Here is a 23,317-nt window from a genome sequence, read left to right as displayed (position 1 = left end):
TCGGCTCCAGGCAACCGGCGCTGCTGTCATGGCGGACGATCTGGATGAGCTTTTGGACGAAGTGGAGCTGCGGTTCTGTCAGGACCGGCCGGCGCCGAGCCGCGAGGGAGCGGGCATGGAGGTGAAAATCAGGTTAAATGCCAGTAATTTGTTTCTTCTGAGTTTTAGTGATGTGTCCCAGGGGTTAGGGAACATGGCTGCGACAACACTTCACCATCACACATCAGAGCTTCAGCTCGCCTGCAGCAGGACTGTCTGCTCCTGGTACAAGGCACAACCTGTTGGTGACCAGAGGCTGCGGCTATTTGTCTCGTTGATGCTAAACTCTGAACCTTTCAGTTTACTATTTCTGGGCTCCGTGTTTGATGAAGCTGTAAAGAACTTGCATTTATGTAGCGACTTCGAAAACCTCATACCTTCCAAAGTGTTTTATAGTTTAATAGCTGGTGGACAAGGTTAAATATCACACAACACCAGGTTATATATAGTCCAGCAGATTTATTTGGAAGCTGATGAGGTATTTTGATGTAATAGTAACTGCTGTAATGATTCTGTGTTTTCTGTAGTTTTCACTTTATCACCAACATGGTGCACTTTCATCTGTTTGCTTAAGAAATACTCTGCATCTCTGTTCCTCCTGGAACATGGATAATACTTCACTTGTCTACATTACATTCCATCTGCCATGCCCCCAACAACTCTCTCAGCCTGTTCAAATGTTGTCACAAGGCTTTCTTTAACACTTAATTTTTGAAGAGAATATTCTTAAATTATCAAAAGGTTGAAACCAACTAACCAACATTGGTCTCACATTTTTATGACTCAGGGATGGCAAGGCAAACCAAATCAGCCTCTCTGTCCCTGGATTTAGACCACATTTAAATCAAAACATTCAGTGACCTTTAAAATTACTCATTTGTTCCTAATCAGACTTTATAAATAATCAGTCTTGGAAACCAACTTTTTAATTTTAACAGAAATTAGCATTTTTTAATTAATATAACTTTAGCAGAACATAAGTGAACAAGGCAATTTAATTAGTATCTACAATCTTTAATTTTCTTTTAATATAATCCCCACTCATCAACAGAGAATTAAGGGATAATTTTTTTTTAAAAAGTTATATTTTGCTAACCGCTTTAACAATGAGTACTGGACCTTCATAAAATCCTTGAACAATGTGTTGTGTTATTGGTACATAAGACTGTGTATGTTGCTTAAATGTTTCAATGTCACCAGTCAGTGCAAACAGCATCTGCAGACCTATGAAGACTTTTTAAAAGAGTGAGTCAACATTGTTTCCAAGATCATCTTTCAGTTTTTTTGTATTATAACATTTCCAGCCAAAGTTCATTTTGACAACTATTCTGCAACTTATTTACATTGGAACTTCTCAAACTCCTGGGTAGTTTACTTGTGTTGTTTTTCCTTGTTTTGTCAATTTTATGGTTTTGCTTTTATTGGTTCTAAAATCCTTCATTTTAGCTATTTCTGTTACTCTTTGTAAAATTATAGGCCTCTTCTTTTAAGCTAATACAACTTGTAACTTAGCTAGTGAATAAAATTCAGTAAGTGCTGAATTAGTTTTTAAGGAGCATATTTTTATTGAAAATTTTGAATAAATTTCATAAATGTTTCCCACTATATGTTTTTAACCATTCCTTTTGTTAGTTTACCCAGGTAACCTTAACCAGCTCTCTCATCACACAAATGTAATTGGCACTCTGTAAATTTAAGATTCTTGTTTGTGATTGAAGTATGTTGCTTTCAAACTCAATATGGATTTCAATTTAGAATCACTTGTTCCCCAGAGGACCGTTTCCTCGGATTAACTTTGCCTCATTACATAAACCTATATATCAAATTTGTGCCTATTTGATCCTAGTTTTAGGGAACAATGATTAGTGTGTTGTACAAAATGGTCTTCCAAACTACCATTTGAATAGTCCAATCTATTTGAAGATTACGATTCCCACGATTTCTACATTGCTTTTGTTACATCAAATTTTTTTTAATGTTCTGCCCAATGGAATAACCGTTGTTAGCAACATATAAGCTGCTCCCACCATCGTGTACCGATCCTTGTTATTTCTAATCTGTATTGATTCTATCTCCTGATCCTCTAAGTTACATCCTTTCTTACTACTGTTCTTTATTATCAGGATCACTACTTCACCTCTTCCAAAGGAAGCCGAAGGTTATTAGGAAGCACGCAAGAAAGTGAAGTTGAAGCCACAATTAGATCAGCTATGATCTTATTGAATGGTGGAACAGGCTCAAAAAAACCAAATGACAACCACCACCTTCATGTTCATGGCGTCATATGTTCATAACTTTGATACAACTGAGGAGGGAGGAATGCGCTATTTTTCTCTCATTTTACTACTTCATGGTTCACAACATAAATTTGTGTTTTTACCAGTTTCTGGTTTGCCCAGTTGTATGCTTTGAAATAAAAAATCCATCAACCAGGTTTCTTTAATAATCATAAAATATATTATTTTGAAACAAATCTTACTCCCATGTTAAAACAGAATTAGTTAACATGCAGAATATATAATATGAAAATATTAACGTTTACCTGTCTAAATAACCTGCAAAATGCAACACACACAGACACGTGCATTCACACTGGGGTAAAAGAAGGCAAAACAGATTTCTGTCTGCAGGGATTTGGGGCGAAAAAACATTTTTGGACCATAATTGTCAGTTCTTGCAGGAATAAAAAAGGACAAGGTTGGAATGTTTAGATTAGATTACACTCCCTGGAAATAGGCTATTTAGCCCAACAAGTTTACACCGAGCCTCCAAAGAGTAACCCACCCAGACTCATTTCCATACATTTACCCAAACTAATGCACCTAACACTATGGGCAATTTAGCATAGCCAATTCACCTGGCCTGCATATCTTTGGATTGTGGGAGGAAACCCATGCAGACACAGGGAGAACGTGCAAACTCCACACAGTTGTCCAAGACTGGAATTGAACCCAGGTCCCTGGTTCAGTGAGATAGCAGGGCTACCCACTGAGTCACCATGCTGTCAGCCTACTGTTCTGGCATATGTAGATGAGTATCGCTGACATAGGTAATTATCTCTGGCATTGTGGTAGAGACATCTTGTTCAGGAAACACAGCATCAACAAGTCTTTCACTTCAAGACGACAATCAGGTTTTACACTGGATTCACTACAAAAGCGCTTGAAAAACAGGCAAGATTTTCTTTCAGCACACTTCCCCAACTGAAAATCCAAAGCCCATAGTTACATGAATAGGATAGGTTTGGAAGGGTATGGGCCAAATGCTGGCAAATGAGATTATATTAATTTAGGATATCTGGTTGGCATGCACGAGTTGGATTGAATGATCTGTTTTAGTGCTATCACTGCACAACATTGTTCAAACATAATTGCCATAAAACACAGTGGTAAAAACAGTCAATGTTTTCCTTAGTGAGTTCAAGCAATCAAGATCAGCAATTATCTGGAACCACATAGATTATAAGAAATGCCTTGTTTTCTTAAAAAAAAATTCTGCTATCCTTTCATTGGCCTTTTTTATAAAAAAAGGAAAATCCAGTTCTCTTTACAATCCGTCAAACTCAAATTCACAAAATAATCCATCCACAATACTCCTGGATCTTAACTATTGTATTAACCACGATAGTATGTTTTCATGGCGCAGCTGCAACTTTTCCTTGGGGACAAACTTTTGCTATGTAACTTCTGCATTGCCTGTTAAAAACGGATGTGTCAATCCAGCTAATTTCTAAAACTTAATCTGTTTTTGCCTGTATATTTCTAATGGTTCCTGTATCAGGTTTCAGGCATTTTCAGTTAATCTTTCCACTGTTTATCTCATGAAAAATGTGGATTTGTCCATTCACGGTGGAATCTTATCTAATGCCCATACAATATGTTTGTTTAATATTTGTGTTATATTTTTCAGTGCACCTTCAGTGTCATCTAAAGAAATTTCCAGAGAGGAAGATGATTTAAGTGATCTTATTGATGACATTTTTCATGATGATCCAAGTTTATCTGATCCTTCTGTAAGTTACATACTTTCAAAATAATATCCAAAAAGATGTTATGTATATGAGCTCATCAAACATTATTAGAAACATCCTTCTCATTCATATCATACAGTAATTATTTTAGAATCTCTTGTGTAAATGAAATTTCCGTGCCTCAATTTACAGTTGTAACTGATAGATAATGTATTATCCATGATGAGCTCATACTAGAAGGAGTGAAAACTGTTTTCACCTACTGGCTGTTAAGCTGAAAAATGTAGTGAATTTGGGCAGTGTCAAATCAGTTTCTAGTGGATGTGGGTCCTCAGCAGTAATTAGCATTTTCACATCAAGATGGCTCATGAGAAATTCTTCTCAAGTAAAACCTAATTCATATGCTTGTAAGTTGGACAAAAGGAGCTCTTTTTCTTATGGAAAGTTGATGGCCTTGCAGTTTTTCTTTAAACAAAGTCATCTGTGTCATAAATTGCCAGCACAACTGCATGTGTTTCATTGGTATGAAACTACTTTTGCTTTGAAATAATCGATATGCTGATTATCACCAACTTGCTTTCAAACGAATGATATATTTAAGAGGAAACTCAGATGCGCCTAGGGGAAGCGTGTAAAAACAGGATGGAACAAGAAATGAAAGATTTTGACAATAGAATTTAATTGAAGAAGAGAGGATAAGTCTTGTGCTGCGAAAAAACACTAACATGGACCTGTTAGGAATATGGCCTGATTCTATTCTCTACATTATATGTAATTCCTATTGTAGTAGAAATTGATAGCATGAAACATGTAGACAGCACCAAACAGGTAGATGTCAGTGACCAAACAGGTAGATGAGAATAAACCGGTTGATGTGGTGTATATGGATTTCAGCAAGGCGTTCAATAAGGTTCCCCACAGTAGGCTATTGTACAAAATGCGGAGGAATGGGATTGTGGGAAATATAGCAGTTTGGATCAGTAATTGGCTTGCTGAAAGAAGACAGAGGGTGGTGGTTGATGGGAAATGTTCATCCTGGAGTCCAGTTACTAGTGGTGTACCGCAAGGGTCAGTGTTGGGTGCACTGCTGTTTGTCATTTTTATAAACGACTTGGATGAGGGCGTAGAAGGGTGGGTTAGTAAATTTGCCGATGACACGAAGGTCGGTGGAGTTGTGGATAGTGACGAAGGATGTTGTAGGTTACAGAGAGACATAGGTAAGCTGCAGAGCTGGGCTGAGAGGTGGCAAATGGAGTTTAATGCGGAGAAGTGATTCACTTTGGTCGGAGTAACCGGAATGCAAAGCACTGGAATAATGATAAGATTCTTGGTAGTGTAGACGAGCAGAGAGATCTCTGTGTCCATGTACACAGATCCTTTAAAGTTGCCACCCAGATTGACAAGGTTGTTAAGAAGGCATACAGGGTTTTAGCTTTTATTTATAGAGGGATCGAGTTCCGGAACCATGAGGTTATGCTACAGCTGTACAAAACTCTAGTGCAGCCGCACTTGGAGTATTGTGTACAGTTCTGGTCACTGCATTATAAGGAGGATGTGGAAACTTTGGAAAGGGTGCAGAGGAGATTTACTAGGATGTTGCCTGGTATGGAGGGAAGGTCTTACGAGGAAAGGCTGAGGGACTTGACGCTGTTTTCATTAGAAAGAAGAAGGTTGAGAGGTGACTTAATAGAGACATATAAGATAATCAGAGGGTTAGATAGGGTGGACAGGGAGAGCCTTTTTCCGAGTATGGTGACGGCGAGCACGAGGGGGCATAGCTTTAAATTGAGGGGTGATAGATATAGGACAGATGTCAGAGGTAGTTTCTTTACTCAGAGAGTAGTAAGGGTATGGAATGCTTCACCTGCAATGGTAGTAGATTCGCCAACTTTAAATACATTTAAGTCGTCATTGGACAAGCATATGTACGTACATGGAATAGTGTAGGTTAGATGGGCTTCAGATTGGTATGACAGGTCGGCGCAACATCGAGGGCCGAAGGGCCTGTACTGCGCTGTAATGTTCTATGTTCTGTGAACTAAGATAATTCATATTTGTACAATAAACAAATATTTAACTATTGTTCATTGCATGAGTATTGCCTTTTCCTAAATGGGCAGGCTGCATTTTGTAGGCCCCATAAGCTTAAGACCATAAGATATAGGAGCATAATTAGGCCATTCAGCCCATCGAGTCTATACCATGATTCAATCATGGATGATATGTTTCTCAATCCAGTTTTCCTGCTTCTCTCTGTGACTCTTGATCTCCTTACTAATCACTATCTATCTCTATCTTAAATACACTAAAGAACTTGGCCTCCACAGCGTTCTGCAGCAAAAAGGTCCACAGATTCATCACCCACTGACTGAAGAAATTTTTCCTCATCTCTGTTCTAAAAGGTCATCACTCTGAGGTCCAAGTCTCTCCCACTAGTGAAAGTAACTTTTCTACATCCACTGTATCCAGGTCACTCAGTATTCTGTAAGTTTCAATGAAATCTGCCCTTCCGCCTCCACCACCCCCAACTCATCTTTTCAAACACCATCAAGTACAGATTCAGAGTCCTCAACTGTCCCTCATATGAGCTGTTCATCCCCAAGATCATTCTTGTAAATCTCTTCTGAAAATCTCCAACATTAGAATGTCCATCCTTAGATGTGGGGTCCAAAACTGCTCTCAATATTCCAAAGGTGATCTGACCAGTGTCTTATACAGCCTCACCAGTATATCTCAGCTTTTGTATTCTAGTCCTCTTGAAATTAATGCTAACCTTGCATTAGCCTTCTAACTGCCAATTGAACCTGCATGTTAACCTTAAGAGAATCCTTAACTAGGGCTCCTAACGTCCCTTTGTTCAGGTTTCTGAAACCTTTCCCTGATTAGAAATTAGTCTCTATTCTCCTTACCAAAGTGCACAACCTCACACTTTACTATATTGTATTCCATCTGCCACTTCTTTGTCCAGTCTCCCAGCGTGTCTCTCAACACTACCTGCCCCTCCACCTTTTTTGTGTCATGTGCAAACTAAGCAACAATACTCTCAGATCCTTCATCCAGATCATTAAGATATAACATGAATAGTTGTGATCCCCATTCTGACCGCTGTAGAACTCTACTAGTCGCTTGCTGCCATCTTGAAAATGACCCCATTATCCTCACTCTCTGCCTTATGCCAATCAGCTAATCCTCCATCCATATCAGTACCTTATCCCCAACATCATGGGCTCTTAGTTAGCAGCCTCATGTGCAGCACCATGTCATAGGCCTCTGGAAATCCAAATAGGTCACATCCACTGGCTCTCCTTTGTCTAATTTGCGTGTTACCTCTTCAAAGAATTCTAACAGATTTGTCAGGTTTTGACGTCTGTTGATGAAGCTGTACTGACTCTAATAATGGACTCTAAAACCTTACCAACAAAAGATGTCAGGCTAACTGGTCTGTAGTTTCCTATCTTCTGCCTCCCTTCCTTCTTAAATGTAGGTTTTACATTAGCCATTTTCAAGTCCTCTGGAACCCTCCCTGACTCCAGGAATTCCTGAAAGATTACCAATGCCTTCACAATCTCCTCACTTATCTCCTTTGGAACTCTAGTTTGTAGTCCATCTGGTCTGGACGATTTATCCACCTTTAGACTTTGCAGTCTCTGTAGCACTTCCTTCTTAATGATGGCCACTACACTCATCCCTGCTCTTTGACAGCACTAAAGTGAGATGAAAGTGCAGAAATATTTCTGTAAACTGAACATTTATCCCATTTTTAATGTTGAGCACTTTTGTTTTGCTCCATGCAACACATAGTTGTAAGAAAAATATATTAAATGTGCTATTACTATAGGAATAATAATTAAATGCACAATCTAAATTTTCATTCTCCACATGCATTGCAATACCAAAACTTCAGCTGCTTAGACATTCTTGTTCTGAAAACATCCTCATGCATTCAGGTCATGCTAGTTTACATATGTTCTAGATTTGAATCTATACGTTTAAATAATCAGGATGCTTCATTAAAAATTGAAATGAACAATACTGTTTTTCTCAAAGTTGTTCTTGTTATTTAAAATGCTGCTCATTTGTTACAGAAGTCAGGAGCAATAACAAATTGTACAGGTAACGGAGCCTTTTCTCAGACCAGGGGTAAAAAGTAAGTTGATGATTTTTTAAAATGTAATTTTGAAAGTTACTCACTACCTTTGGTTATAACTGAATTCATATTAGTATGAAATTTTGCATATTTAGTTTTAATCAAGATTTTAAGTTGTACAAAATGATACTATAAAGCACTCCATCTATTTTGAACCTGTTTTGTTTTCTTTAATATTTTGCCTTTTCCTCACTTATCTGTTTACTAATCTGCTAAAATTACATCTTTAAAACAACTCTATGCAAATAAACTGCAAATAGAGCACACTAGAATTTTGGTAATATTTTACCAACAATTTCTCCAGTCATAAAATTAATGGGTAGAAAAGTCACAGCAATCACACATTCAAATTTACATTGTGAACACCCAATGGGCAAAGCTACCACCTGTTTGCCTCCATAAAAGTAATTGTACAGTCATGTATACCTTAGGAATTTTTTTAAAGAGTGTAATTAAAGGATTCTGATGAATTTACTGCTCACCACAATAAACCATCACCAAAACTACAAATCTATTTATTGTTTTCTTCTCCCCTGCATATCTCAGTGTTGAGGAGAAAGTGAGGACTGCAGATGCAGGAGATCAGAGCTGAAAATGTGTTGCTGGAAAAGTGCAGCAGGTCAAGCAGCATCCAAGGAGCAGAAGAATCGACATTTCGGGCATGAGCCCTTTTTCACGAAGAAGGGCTCATGCCCGAAACATCGATTCTCCTGCTCCTTGGATCTGCCTGACCTGCTGCGCTATATCAGTGTTGAGCTCACCTCATGGCCAATTGTGCTATTTCTGTTTAAAACTAATGCAAAGAGAGAATTCATCTGAAGTTGATTCCTGACCCAGCTTTTCAAACCAACATTAACATGTTTCTCATTTGTTACTCCTGCTGTAACTATTTCACTTTATATATCAACTTTCGTTCAGCTGGAGTATCCTGATCATGTTCTGTAACCTGAATCCTGTCTTTATCATTTTTTCAATCTATAAATTGTATGTTTTACATTTACTTCTGGCTGAGCCATCCACACTCAGTTATGCGTATAAAGTCATTCTTACAATTCTGTTGTCATTTTCACTAGAACCATGGTTTCAACTGAGTTTAAGTGCAGACTGTTCAAAGCCCCAGTTTATTCTCAGTGTCACACTATATGGAACACGCCTTGCATTACTCATTCATTCATTTTTGTTGTTGAGACAATTTGCATGTGACATTGATGATCACCTCACAATAATCATCAAATGATCATATTGAATGACGGAGCAGGCTTCAAGAGCCTACTCCTGTTTTCTACGTTTTACTGTCTTAGAGCTTTTTTTAAAATTTTAACTCCTGATATTCATAAAATCCCTACAGTGTGGAGGCAGGCTATTTGGCCCATCGGATCCACACCAATCCTCTGAACAGCATCCCACCCAGACCCAACCCGCTACCCATATACCTCTAACCCTGCATTTCCCATGGCTAACCCACCTAGCCTGCACATCCCTGACACTACGGGCAATCCAAGTCTTTGAACTTTTGGAAGAAACCAGACCACCTGAAGGAAACCTGTGCAGACACCACGTAGACAGTTGTCCAAGGCTGGAATCAAAGCCAGATCCCTGGTGCTGTGAGGCAGCAGTGCTAACCACTGAACTACCATGTCATCCCCTCAACAGGATGTCTCCTCTCTCCTTCCCAATATTGTTAGACCTGAAATGAATCGCTAGAGAGTTTGAAATTTCAAGAGAGATTGATTAGACTGGGGTAATTTTGCTTAGAGCAGAGGAGACTGATGGGAGACAAGATTGAGATGTAGAAAATTATGAGGGGCATAGATATGGTAGAGAGGAAAAAAATTTTCGTCTTGGTGGAGGGACCAGTAACAGGAGGCATAGATTTAAAGTAAGAGATAGGAAGTTTAGAAGATAGTTGAGGATTAAAATTTTCACCCAAAGGGTGGTGGGAATCTGGAACAACGCCTGTAAGGATGGTAGAGGCAGAAACTCTCATGACATTTAAGAAGTATTTAGATATGCACTTGTGATGCCAAAGCATACAAGTCTACAGGCTAAGTGGTGGAAAATAGGTTTAGAATAACTAAGTGGGTGTTTTTGACTGGCGCAGACCAATGGATCAAAGGACCTTTTTCTATGATGCAGATCTCTATAACATCACCTAGATGTTGTTCCTACTTATACCTGTTCAATCAGATCAAAGCCTGAGAGACTGCTTCTATTTCCACCTAGCTCACCCTATCCTCCTGACTGACAGTCCCAGTCTTCCCTTTTTATACTTGTGCTTTCTCTGAGGAAGTGTTGAGAAAGTTGTGCAAAATCTTTCCCATCCTTTATATGTCAGACTATTTCTAATTCCTATTCCCAACTCAAGGATTCTTGAATTGAAATTGCTTAAGAACAAGATATTTTGTGCAGATGTGCTATATCTGAACGTCAAATGTCTTCATTACAGGAGGGTACTAATGGAAAATTTGATGCTAAAATCATTGATCATCATGGTTAACCTTTTCGTAAAACATATGGGTTATAATTTAGATCAATCATATCATCAGCTGTTTCTAAGAATACTGAACAGTTATTGACAATTTTAATAATGAGCCCATTATTCTTTGCATGTGTAAATTCTAGAGAAAGCAGCCTTATTTATATAATCCCTCATAACTTAAACAAAGTGAGGACTGCAGATGCTGGAGATCAGAGCTTAAAAATGTGTTGCTGGAAAAGCGCAGCAGGTCAGGCAGCATCAAAGGAACAGGAGAATCAACATTTTGGGCATAAGCCCTTCATCAGGCGAATGACATGTTTAAGCGGGACAACTGCTGTAGATGGGCTTATGCCTGAAAAGTTGATTCTCCTGTTCCTTTGATGCTGCCTGACCTGCTTCGCTTTTCTAGCAACACATTTTTAAGCATCATTCTTGTAAACCTATGTTGTACTTCCTGTAAAGCTGATATGTCATTCCTAAGGTGGACTGCCCAGATCTGCTCTCTTTGTTCCAAGTGGGGTCTAAGCAGGGTTTTGTATAACTGCAGCAAACTGCATCTTTATATCCAAGTCTTCCAGATATAAAGGCCAGCATTCCATTAACTTCCTTAATTATTTTCTCCACCTGTTCCTGGCATTTTAAAAATCTATGCACTTGTACTAAGTATCTTTGGACATCCATTGCATTTAATTTCATGTCATATGGAAAGTAACCTGATCTTTTCTTTTTTGGTTCAAAATTGGTAACTTCACACTTGCTTACATTGAACTCCATTTGCCATAGTTTTATCCATTCACCTTCTCAATCAATATCCCTCTGTAATTTAATGCCATCATCTATACTGTCTGCAACCTTGTATATATGACTTTCTACACCATTATCTAAATCATTAATAAATAATGTGATTATTTGAGGACCTGGCACAGATCCTTGTGGGACACCACTGGTCAAATCCGGCCAATTATTTTCTTTCACCAACCATTCAACCAATTTCTCAGCCATGTAATTAATCTGCTCTCAATCCTTGGGCCTCTATCTCAGTTAACAGTCTCTTATGTGAGACTTTATCAAATGAAAGCCTTCTGGAAATCAATACTCATTGTCATTCCCTTGTCCACTACTTAAAAAAATTCATTGAGGTTTGTCAGGCATGATTTACCTGTCACAAATCCATGATGACCTCCCCTGATTAACTGAAAATTTTCAAGGTGTTCTGTTACCCCAACCTCGATTATAGACTTATAACAGTTTCCCTGCTACCATAGATGGTTCTGATGAAGAGTCACTGGACTCAAAACATTAAGTCTGCTTTCTCCCAACAGATGCTGCCAGACCTGCTGACTTTTGCCAACAATTTTTGTTTTTTTGTTTCAGATCTTCAGCATCTGCAGTACTTTATTTTATGTTAGGCTAACTGATCTGTAATTCCCTTGTTTTCCTCTTTCCCATTCCCTTTTTAAGAAGGGTAGAAAGTGAGGACTGCAGATGCTGGAGATCAGAGTCAAGAATGTGGTGCTGGAAAAGCACAGCAGGTCAGGCAGCATCCGAGGAGCAGGAGAATCAACATTTTGGGCATAAGCCCTTCATCAGGCGAATTACATGTTTAAGCGGGACAACTGCTATATCCAGGGAACTCTAAAAGATTATAGTTAGAGTATCTACAATGTGCTCCCCTACTACTTTTAACACCCTCAGATGGAATTTTCACTCTAATTCTATTAATTTCCTCATTATTGGATGCTTTACTTACATTAATTTTATCCAGTCATGTTCATGACTGTCAGCAAGTCTCCTATAAAGAGCAGGTTGAGATTTAATTAACATTCAAAAGCATAATCAGAGCCATAACATAAATCTATACCAATGTTGTTAGAAAATACTTAAAATACTAAAGATTAACTCATATTAGCCAGGGCCAGGAAGAGTAGGAGGGATCTATTCAGACCTCATGAGGAAGCCTTTGGTCCAACCATTACTAGTTGTGGCCCACAATTTCTGCCACCCTAGTCTAGAGGGAGGGCTCCTCAACTGTCTGCCTCCTCCTTTGACAGCCTGAAAAATCCACTCCACTAACTAGTCTATCCCATGGGTCCTTTGCTGTAGTTGCCTTTTGCCACATTGCTTCTTCCCAACAGCCAGTCAGCCTGTTGGTCTGCAGAATGACATAAACAATTTAAAGGAAGACTTACCTTAAGATTGGCAAGACTTCCATATCTCTGGCCTTGCTGGGGTTTTCACCTGCTACTTGATTGGCTTGTGCTATCTAAGCTTACCACTTCATATCAGATAATGTGTGCCAGATTTTTAAAAACATTCCTTCTATTATCCCTTCTCTATCCTGTCTGTGTATGTTTTTTTTGATGTGGCTAATGAGCAGTAAAGATAGGGTTGAAGTGGTTTGTCAATGTACTAGAAGTGTGAACTCCACAGAGGGATCATTTTAGATATATTGAGCTGCGTACATCATCCAAAGAGAACTATCTTGAATACTTTGTTTTCAGGTGTTGTCCAGTTTATCTCGGCGGCAGTTCTGCACCTCTAGGATTGGGAACAAATACTTCTCGGAGGTATTTTTATTTTCAGATTTGTTTCATTCATCCCTAATTGAAGTCCATGTCAGACAAAATTTTGGGGAGCAAAAGCAAATGGATGTATGTACTTGTTTGTATATCATTTTTAAAATATTGAAATATTGTGTTTTTGTAGTATCTACATCTACAACCAATGAAACACCGATAGTGACCACACTGTCACCTATGCATTTCCTCGAGTCCCAATCACATCTACCTATTTACCATGATACTGAAACAGTTGCATGAGGTATAAGAGCAGAATTAGGCCATATGGCCCACCGAGTCTTCTCTGCCATTCAGCTATTTGATATATTTCTTAACTCCGTTCTCCTGCCTTCTCCCTGTTGCCCTTGATTCCTTGATCCCCTTACTAATCAAGAATCTATCTATCTCTGTATTAAAGTCACTCAATGACTTGTTCTCCCCAGCCTTTTGCGGCAGTGAGTTCCAAAGATTCACTACTGTCTGGTTGAAGGAATTCCTCATCTCAGTTGAAATTCTTCCTATATCAATTGTTTATTACCTCTACTACAATTTGCTGCTACAGTACCTTATAGAAAACTTCTTCATATAAAACCTAATATTACTTTTTAGTGCCCTAATATATTTGATAAAGCTGAAATATTCATTTTTGCCAGGAATGAGTAAATTCAAAATGAGAAATACATGTCTAGAGCAAGCCTATTTGAAATGCATTTCAGCTATGCTGCCTCTTAAACAGATAGCTCTGTCCTGTAATATCACAATGATCACTCTGGCATAAATTCAGAAGTTAGTGCATTACCATTTGACTCTCCAGTTGTGATAAGAAGATTCGCCATCCTATATTAATAAAGACTTGTATTTAAATAATAGCTTTAACTTTGAGAGTCATAGACATTTTCACTTCATCTTCGATCACTGGCATATGGAAATATCATCCATAGAACAGTACCTTCAACAATGCAACACTCCCTCACTGAAGTTGAAGTAAGTTGTTTGCAGGAGTCCTGAACTGCCACAATCATACTTTAGCTGGTGCTAAAGATCAGCTTCCCACCATCCCCTTCTAATACTACTCAGATCACACATTTAGAACATTCTTCACTATCATTTTCAATGGGACCTTCTGATTTCCCTTTTTCCCCAGAGCTCTATGTGTGACCTGGTTAGTGTTAGTGATGGAGGGATGTTTAATGTCCTTACTCATGTTAGCCCCTGGCTTATCATGGAGAATATGGTTGTTCTCATCTTCCCCATTTGAAGAATGAAACTTAGTGCTGCTGGTTTCTCATTATTGGACCTAAATCTGAACGATACTGAGAAGAGTTGAAACTTAGCTATATCCCCTTAAGGAAACAGTGAAAATTGATGAGCAAGTCAACATTGAAGGCAGTCCTTCACAATTATAAGACAATAGTTGAGCCCCATAGAGTCTAAGAAATAATTGTATTGATTTTGTTTTGTGAAAAGTAAGTTTTAATAATGTCAATATACATGTTGTCAGAATGATAGCTTGCTTTGCCAATTCCACTGTTTTAATGTGGTTATATAATTTAGTTTGTGAACAATATACTTTGTGATGTCAAAATATTTGTTTTTTAATAAACAGAACGTGTGACCAACTCCGCTGTACTACCTGTGACTTTAGAGTAATTGCACTTGATGATTATGAATGGAACAAGTCATGTGACTACTTTTTTTTCAGGTATGCGTGACTATGTACAGATATATATCTGACAGTTCCAGTATGAAACTGGAAAATTTAAAATGTTCCAAACAAACTCATGTGTAATATTGGGTTTTCAGTTAACATTCATATAGTCCCGAATGTTGCTGCAAAATTAGTGGTGGGATTCTTACATATTAAAAATGCTATAGGCAAGTGACAGGTTTTCACTGAACTGAAATCCAATAGTTACCATCTAATTTGCCATCATTAGCTTTGTGAAAGCAGTAATTTTCTATCCAGCTTATGGTTTAAATGAATTGCTGAAGTTGCATGGTTTATACAGACTAAATTGCCGCAGAATGTTAAGTGCAGTACATTCCAGTCCAAGTGCCCAGTTAACATTGCAGTAAGTTTTTAACTTCTGCTAGTCAACTCCCTTCGGGCTGCAAATTCACTGTCTACAAGTATGAAGTTTCATTCCTGCAGGTTTTCAGTGTTGGAGAGTGTAAAACTCTCTCCCTTTTCTTTCCATCTTAACATTCTTTCTTTCCCTCTGCATTTCTCGTTGTACTTGATTTGACATTGAATTCACCCTTTCAATGTTACATATACTTTTCTGGTTCAATCCCCAGTTAATCAATCTATTTAATTAAGGGACTGCAAGAGAATTGGTATAATTTGTTTGTATATATTTCATTGTGCAAATTTTAAAATATAAAATGAACCAAAACTTTTTCCTAACTCCACATCTAGTTGCATTATATTAGATTGTCATCTATGCATTTCCTCATGTCCAGGTTAGATCATTGTGCTTCATTCTTTAATGCAGCAGCTTAAAGGAAATTAAGTTGCTTGTCCTGTTCAGACAAACTTCTGATACTGGTTCCCTCGCTGTAATGTTACCAGCTCATATTTATCATGCAAATTATTTTTAAAATTATGACTTAGAATTTCATGCTCAATATTTAGGGTTCCTTGCTTTCAATTTCAGAATTCTAAATTAGTAAAATAAGCTGATAAACATTTTGTACTGTTCAAAACTGGTGTTTCAATTCTTTTTGCTTTTATAACAAAGTTTATCAACGTGTCAAGAACAAACAAATATTGGCAATCTCAGGCATATTACTGTGACTTGTCTCTACTTTGGACAGATTTTGTAAATGCAAAATAAATAAAATAAAAATAGATTCATAGAGTTAATTACAGTACTGGAGGAAGTTATTGGGTCAATATCAGCCCTTTACAAGGACAACTTTTATTACCTCTCCCTATCCCTGTAGCCGTTCAACTTTCTCTCCTCAGATGTTTATCCATTTCCTTTGTTAAAAATATATATGCCTCTGCCGCATAGTCAGGCAGTGCATTTCAGATCTTAACCCTGTGTTGAGCTATAAACATTTTTTCTCATGTACCCACTGGTTAGTCTGCCATACAGTTTAAATCAGTGTCATCTCATGCTTGGCCTTTTTGTCAATAAGAACAGTTTCCTGCTGTCTACTCTGTCTAGATCCCATATGCTTTTGATCAGTTCTGTCAATCAGATCTGCTCTCAACCTTCTTTATTGTAAGGAGAATAACACCAATTAATCCAATTTATCCCATCCCTGAAACTATTACCATAAACCTTTTTTTTTGTAGTTTCCCCAATGCTGTCTAATCCCTCTTAAAGTGTAATGCCCAGAATTGGACACAATGCTTCAGTGAGGCAAAACCAGAATCTGTATTCTCTAAATGTTCCTCATTATATATTGTTTTGTGCTCTGTGCTTCTAATTATAAAGTGTAGGACACTATATATCTTTTTAACCATTTTCTTGACCTACCCTGCCACCTTCAGCAATTTTTGCACAAATACAACCAATCTCTAACATATCCTTTATTGTGCATTTCATTGTTTATTGTTTCCCTTCATTGTTCCTACTCAAATGTCTTACTCTTCTCTTTAAATTTTATCTGCCACCTGTCTACTCACTCCACCAGCTTGGTTATGCCCTCTTGACGCTGATCACTTCGCTCCTCACAATTCACAATGTATCTAAACTGTGTCATTTGCAATTTTTCTAAATTGCATCCTTCACACTTGAGTCTAAGTCATTATTTTTGAACAAGCATTATCAACTCCTGGGGAAATTTGTCATATGCTTTAGTTCAATCTTATGAACAACTGTTCACCACTACTCACTGTTTTCTGTCATTTGGCTAATTTTAAACCCATGCTGCTACTTCCTATTTTGTTTTATAGGCTTCAATATTGCTGGCAAGTTGATTGTGTGACATAAAAATAGAAAATGTAGGAAATACTCAGCAGATCAGGCAGCATCTTTCCGTGAGAAAAGGTTTAACATTTCAGGTTATGTTTTTATTTCAGTTTTTAAACATTTCAGCACTTTGCTTTTTGTTGAAAGCATATTGTCAAACACCTTTTGAAAGCATATTTACACTACATTACTCTCATCAACCCTTTCCCACCTTTAACTATGGTTGAAGTTACTGGCCCACAGTTCCTGATTTTAGACTTGCATTCTTTTTGGAACAAACATTTTGCATTTGCAATTCCTCTGCTATCTCCTTGTATTTAAAGAAGATTGGAAAAGTATGGCCAGTACCTCAGCAAATAAAAATTAAATGCTGTATTAAGTTGCTGGCAGGGCTAAATTTGTAGGTTCGAGGAGAAAGTGAGGTCTGCAGATGCTGGAGATCAAAGTTGAAACTTTATTGCTGGAACAGCACAGCAGGTCAGGCAGCATCCAGGAAACAGGAGATTCGACGTTTCGGGCACAGGCCCTTCTTCAGGAATATTCCTGAAGAAGGGCCTGTGCCCGAAACGTCGAATCTCCTGTTCCCTGGATGCTGCCTGACCTGCTGTGCTGTTCCAGCAATAAAGTTTCAACCTAAATTTGTAGGTTGTAAACAGCTTCATGCAGTGCTGTTTACACCATGATTTTCTAAGCTTACTATGAAATAAACTATTTAACAATTTGTGAGGCAGTGGGAAGAAGGAAATCATCCAACATTGTCAGGAGAGCATATCAACACAGGGGAACAAGGAGCTGTGTATTATGTGTGACAATGAGGAGGAGCCTGAGTTAGTTACATGTAGAGTTGAGGAGGTAGAAGAGTTGGAAAATGATGCATTCAAACATAATCACAGAATAGTTACAGCACGGAAGCAAGGCCACTCAGCCTGTTATATCTGTACTGATTTTTTTTTAAGGAGCAGTTTATCTAATGTCATTCCCCAGCCTTCTCCCCTTAACCCTGCTTTTTTTAACATCATAATCCAATTCCTTTTTGAATGCCATGATTGAACCTGTCTCCATTCCTTTGCTTAGTCAATTACCTGAAATCTTTGCCTCCTTGATCTTTCCACAATGGTGCAGTTTTTGTCTCTGACTGGACCCCTTATGATTTTGAATGCCTCTAATGAATCTCCTGTCAAGTTCATCATCCCTGAAATCATTTTCATGAACCTTGCCTGCATGCTCTCTAAAGCCTTCACATCTTTTCGAAAATATGGCTCCAGAACTGGAGATGTTATTCCAGCTGAGACCCAACTAGTTTTCTGTACAGGTGTAACATAATCTCCTTGATTTTGTACTCAATGTCCTCATTACTAAAACATAGCATGCTGTATACTTTGTTAACTACTTTTTGAACCTGCCCTTTCACTTTTGTACACGCAATGATCCAGGTTCCTCTGTTCCTGTATCCTCTTTAGAATTGCTGCCTTTGTTTTGTATTGTCTGTCCAAGTTCTTCTTACCAAAATGAATCACATTACACTTCTCTGCACCTCCTTCTTACTATTCACAATGCTTTCACATTTCATATCAGTCATACATTTTGAAATTTTTACACTGTGTGACATGGTCTTGATCATGTCAAAAACTGCAGAACGTTCAAGAAGAAATATCCAGTAGTTAGAGTTTCACACTGCTGTCCCTTCAGCTTCCAAGGTCATAAATTCAAAGTCCCGCATGAAAGAAACCTTTCTGCTTCTGCAGTTCCTTTAAAACAATTCTCAAAACCTAACTCTGAGCTTTTGCTCATATATTGTAACATTTACTAATATTCTATTCCCTTATGTTTACAAGAATGATATCGGGACTTCAGTGATTAAGTTGTGAGAGAGATTATACAAATTAGTCTTGCTTTCTTTAGATTTAAGGTTAAAGGGTGATCTAATTGAAGTCAGGAAATGATGGGGTAGATAAAGATAAACTATTTCCAGTGGTTGGGGATTCTGGAACTTACTAGGGGCCATGGTTCGAGAAGTAAGGCCAAACTGTTCAGGAGAGATGTTAGGAAGCACTGGTATACACAAAGGGTAGTAGATGTTTGGAATTCTCTTCTACAATGGTCACTGGACTCTGGATCAGTTGTTAATTTTAAATCTGAAATAGAAAACCTTTTGTTAAGCAAATATATTAAGAGATATAGGCAAAAGGTGGGTTTATGGAGCGAGGCTACATATCAGCCATGATCTCATTGAATGGTGAACAGGCTCAAGGTTCTGAATACCCTTAGTTCCTATGTTCCTATGATATAGATTGCAACTAGCTGATGTCCAAGCACTGCTCCTTGCAGCATAGTAGTCACATCCTGCCATCTCAAAAAAAGACATGTCCATCCCGATTCTCTTGTTATGTGTCTGTTAACCAATCCTTAGTCAATTCTAATAGATTATCCCCAATCAGTTGAGATCTTGTGTAACAGCCATTTTTTGTACTTGTGTAATTAAATGCCTTCTGATAATTCAAGTACAATACTCCTTCCAATGTTATGTTCAGATTTGTCAAACATGGTTTCCCTTTCATAGAATAATTGTGCAAAATGTACCAGAAAAGTCTAACCGACAGGCTTTTCACGTGAATGCAGTGGCTGATTTGATGTTTCACCCAAGTTTGATCATCAGTGTTAGTGATTGTAGGAAAGCAGAAAGGAAGTTGCTATCAAAAGAATGAACTCCTCAGAAGCATGAGAATAGAACTTGAGAAAATAGCATGATTGGACAACAATATTGGACAACAACAACACATCCAACAATGATAAACATTTAGTAGTGTCCAGCAAAGTGCAGGAAAAATGTATTCATAAAAGAAAGAACAAATGAACATAAATGGGACACAATGGATGAATAACATCATAAGGGAAAGATTGAGCATTAGGAAAAAGGTAGGCATTAAGTATGTCGACAGGAGAAGACTTATGATGACAGCAAATATTAAGAGATTAAGAGGTAAGTCACAAACACAGTTAGCAAGGCAAAGAGGAACTGTGAAGTTATAATATTGAAACAAAGTGATAAAAGATTCTATCGACATATCAATAAGGAAGACTAGAATATGTTAGGAATATGGTATTAGGGAATAGCCACCACAATGCTAGAGATGGCAGAAATCTTAAATAATTACTTTGCTTCAGTATTTGCCTAGGCCGCAGTTATTAATTCTTGTTGGTAAAAGGTTTATCAGAGGACTATCGGAAAGCTAATGCAATCGTATATTTAAGAAAAGGAACAGAACATAGACAAGTAATTTGTAGGTTAGCCAGCTTAAGGTAAGTTATGGGGAAAAAAAAAGTAGAATTTCTACTAAAAGAGATAATCAAAGAACCTCTACAAATAAGAGTATAATAGTGAATAGTGAACATGGATTTCAAAAATGAAGATTTTCTTCCATCAACCTTATTGATTTTTTAAAAAGATATAATTGGGACAGAAAATGGATAATAGAGCAGACACAGGTAATACTGTCAATGCAATTTTAAAAGACTTCCAATTAGATGCTAATGAATTAGGTTAGACAATATGGAATTAAGGAACAGGTGACAGAATGGATTGCTAGCTGGCTTCAAGATAGAAAGCAGAGGATGGGAGTAAAGACTGGTGCCAGAAGGTGCCAAGTGGGTCCCACAAGGCTCAGTACTGGAACCGTTGCTGTTCATAATTAACATTGGTGAGTTAAATTTTGCAAACTAATTTAGACATTTAAGCAACTTATCGATTTGCATATAGCACCAAATTTCAGGGCGGGATAATCAGTCCTGAGGAAGACTGCATAATATTGTTGGAAAACATTTAATTAACTTGAAGAATGAGCAAATAACATTCAATATAGTCAAAGGAGAGGGAGTATATTTTGGCAGGAATAGAAAATCACTTATTATTTGGTAGGTGCAAGTCTAAATAGGGTAACACTGGGAAATGGGACTAGTTTAGTTTAGGAACATGGTTAGCATGGACTAGTTACACCAAAGGGTCTGTTTCCATACTGTATGAGTATAGTCCAGAACACAGATACATAAGTTATGAAACATTGTCACAGATTAACAAACCCCTTGTCAAAAGGGGCAAATTGAATTTTAGGCTTTACTTCTGAAGGAATGAGTAGGGAAGACTATCCTAAACCTGAATGGAACTTGGGTTAAAGTATTGTGTGCTTTCCAGTTGCAATATTGTAAACATTATATAAAGATGTTGAATTCACAGGCTGGGCCTCTCTTGTCAAAACAAAAGGATGAGGAGTGACCTAGTGGAGATCTTTGAAGGGTTTTCGTGGAGCTAATACAGAAAGAATATTTCTGCTTGTGGGGATAAGCATAATTGGAGGTTCTCAAAGTATGATAGTCATCGAGAAAACCATTACACACAAACTGGTGTAAATGTGGAACTCTGTACTTCTGGGAATATTTGGAGTGATGATATAGATGAATTAGGACTGATATAGATATAGGACTGATGTTAGGGGTAGGTTCTTCACTCAGCGAGTCGTTAGTTCATGGAATGCCCTGCCAGTAACAGTGGTGGACTCTCCCTCTTTATGGGCATTTAAGAGGGCATTGGATAGGTATATGGAGGATAGTGGGTTAGTGTAGTTTAGGTGGGCTTGGATCGGCGCAACATCGAGGGCCCAAGGGCCTGTACTGCGCTGTATTCTTCTATGTTCTATGTTCTATGTTCTATGAATTTAAGCTGATGAGAGAGGGGGATAAAGAATTATGTTAGATTTAGAGGAGGAAATATGGGAGGAAATAGAACCACTTATGTAAATAAATTCAGTACAGATTGTTCCACTAGTTTTAATTACAAATAATAAATGTAATGTTAGGCCACATTTAAAATGGTATACACCTACATTTTTTTTGCTTTCACCAACAGAAACAACATGCCCGACTTAAACAAGTTGAAAGCGAAGACATTGAGTAGGAAAGGTACACGAGCATATGCCTGTCAGTGCAGCTGGAGGTCAATCCAGGACCTGACAGACCTCAGGGAAGAACAGGAACTTCGATGGGTGTGTGGAAAACATTGAAAACTTTCAAAGCACACTTGTCTCTTCCAGTCACCATTAGATGGTTGGTCCACTGTATTACCTGATATAATATTGTAGATTTATTTTTTAAATACAAGGCGAGCTGCAGCAATTTAATTTATTTTTCTATACTTCTTGGTTAAAACATTCTTTAATGTTGTTCTAATTCAATAATGTGGTTTAATAAATGTATGTCACTAACACTAAATAGAATTCAGTTTTTCTTAATATTGTGGAAAAATAACTGACAATAGACTTTACCTTGCAGATTACCTTGCAAAAGCATATTGTGCAAGCAAGACCAAACTGACCCAAGTTTGATACAAAAATCCACATGAAAAGTATATTTAAGATTTAGATCAACTTGGCTTTCCCACTGGCATTAGAGTTTTAGACACGTTATTTTCAGTGTTATCTAATCAAATGATTTTGACTATGCACAAGGAGTTATTAGATAACTTGCTACAAAATGGAAAATGTTGTTGCGTAGATGACGAGAGCATAATTACTTGGGTTTAAAAAATAGTTGCACTGGAAGAGGTCCTTGTGTTAATCCCGTGTGTTTACTGCAATGCTTTTTTTTTCATGACAAGTTTTAAATGATGTGAAGATCACTTTCTAATGAATTGAAGAATGCACTTGGCTGCATTTCTCAAAGTGAATAGCATTCATTACAGCTGGAAAAATGCTCAGAGTCCAGCAGCATGGAATTTGTAGCACAAATCTAAATATGTATGTATAACATTCAAACTCAAGCCTTGGACATGGCAAATGTCCCTAAGATGGAACTGAAACAACTTTTAAAGCAATCTTGGAGGTCACAATACCTTTAAAGCAGGAAGAAATCTCCTGAATTTATTAAATTATCTATACTGGAATTTCTAAAATGAAAAAGCTATACACTGGATAAACAAAGGCCAATTACACAATGATCATTACGCTTTTTAGAAGAGTTTTGCTGCTGTGACAAGTATTTGGTCAAAAATGTAAATAAAGTTTTGGAATATTGGCATGTAATTGTTGTGGCTTGACTTGAACATTTATAAGTAATTGTTTCAGCTTCACTGTTAGGAGTTTGAAATTCTAACTTGTTTTAAAGAGCTATACATTGTGAAAGTTTTAAGCTTGCTGAAATACTAATACATTA

The 23,317-nt window shown here is 37.6% G+C and overlaps 2 protein-coding genes across 5 annotated transcripts in view; one reads left to right on the top strand and one right to left on the bottom strand.

Annotated features, from left to right (window-relative positions):
* LOC148150195 (general transcription factor II-I repeat domain-containing protein 2A-like) overlaps window positions 1-23,317 on the bottom strand; it is a 90,704-nt gene that overhangs the window by 24,818 nt on the left and 42,569 nt on the right. Inside the window, exon 1 of one of the 3 annotated variants that reach the window (XM_087986552.1) lies at window positions 12,386-12,707. The exons of the other annotated variants lie outside the window; for them this stretch is intronic. The gene's annotated coding sequence lies outside the window, so the exon portion shown is untranslated. Of the gene's footprint in view, window positions 1-12,385; window positions 12,708-23,317 lie in introns of those variants that run through there. 3 annotated transcript variants of the gene reach the window in all.
* Window positions 3-23,180, top strand: cfap418 (cilia and flagella associated protein 418). Of its 2 annotated transcripts, none has more exons than XM_043688025.2 (6): window positions 3-132; window positions 3,949-4,051; window positions 8,098-8,156; window positions 13,137-13,202; window positions 14,800-14,895; window positions 22,017-23,180. In XM_043688025.2, the coding sequence occupies exons 1-6, from the start codon at window positions 29-31 to the stop codon at window positions 22,168-22,170; spliced, it is 582 nt and encodes a 193-aa protein (XP_043543960.2). In that variant the 5' UTR covers window positions 3-28; the 3' UTR covers window positions 22,171-23,180. The 2 variants fall into 2 exon arrangements, with proteins under 2 accessions (XP_043543960.2, XP_043543959.2); XM_043688024.2 differs by having other exon boundaries at window positions 8,095-8,156.

This window comes from Chiloscyllium plagiosum, unplaced genomic scaffold (genome assembly GCF_037043375.1).
Source record: "Chiloscyllium plagiosum isolate Xiang-an unplaced genomic scaffold, Cpla_swu_hap1 HiC_scaffold_4, whole genome shotgun sequence".
In the NCBI taxonomy this organism is placed as follows: Eukaryota; Metazoa; Chordata; class Chondrichthyes; order Orectolobiformes; family Hemiscylliidae; genus Chiloscyllium; species Chiloscyllium plagiosum.
This window is presented reverse-complemented; position numbering and strand designations above follow the sequence as displayed.

Bases quoted from the DNA above. Each gene is read 5' to 3' on its own strand.
- cfap418 (XM_043688024.2), top strand. From the start codon at position 29: ATGGCGGACGATCTGGATGAGCTTTTGGACGAAGTGGAGCTGCGGTTC. The intron at 8,157-13,136 runs GTAAGTTGATGA...CTTTGTTTTCAG, and splicing joins TCTCAGACCAGGGGTAAAAA to GTGTTGTCCAGTTTATCTCG. The intron at 14,896-22,016 runs GTATGCGTGACT...TTTCACCAACAG, and splicing joins TGTGACTACTTTTTTTTCAG to AAACAACATGCCCGACTTAA.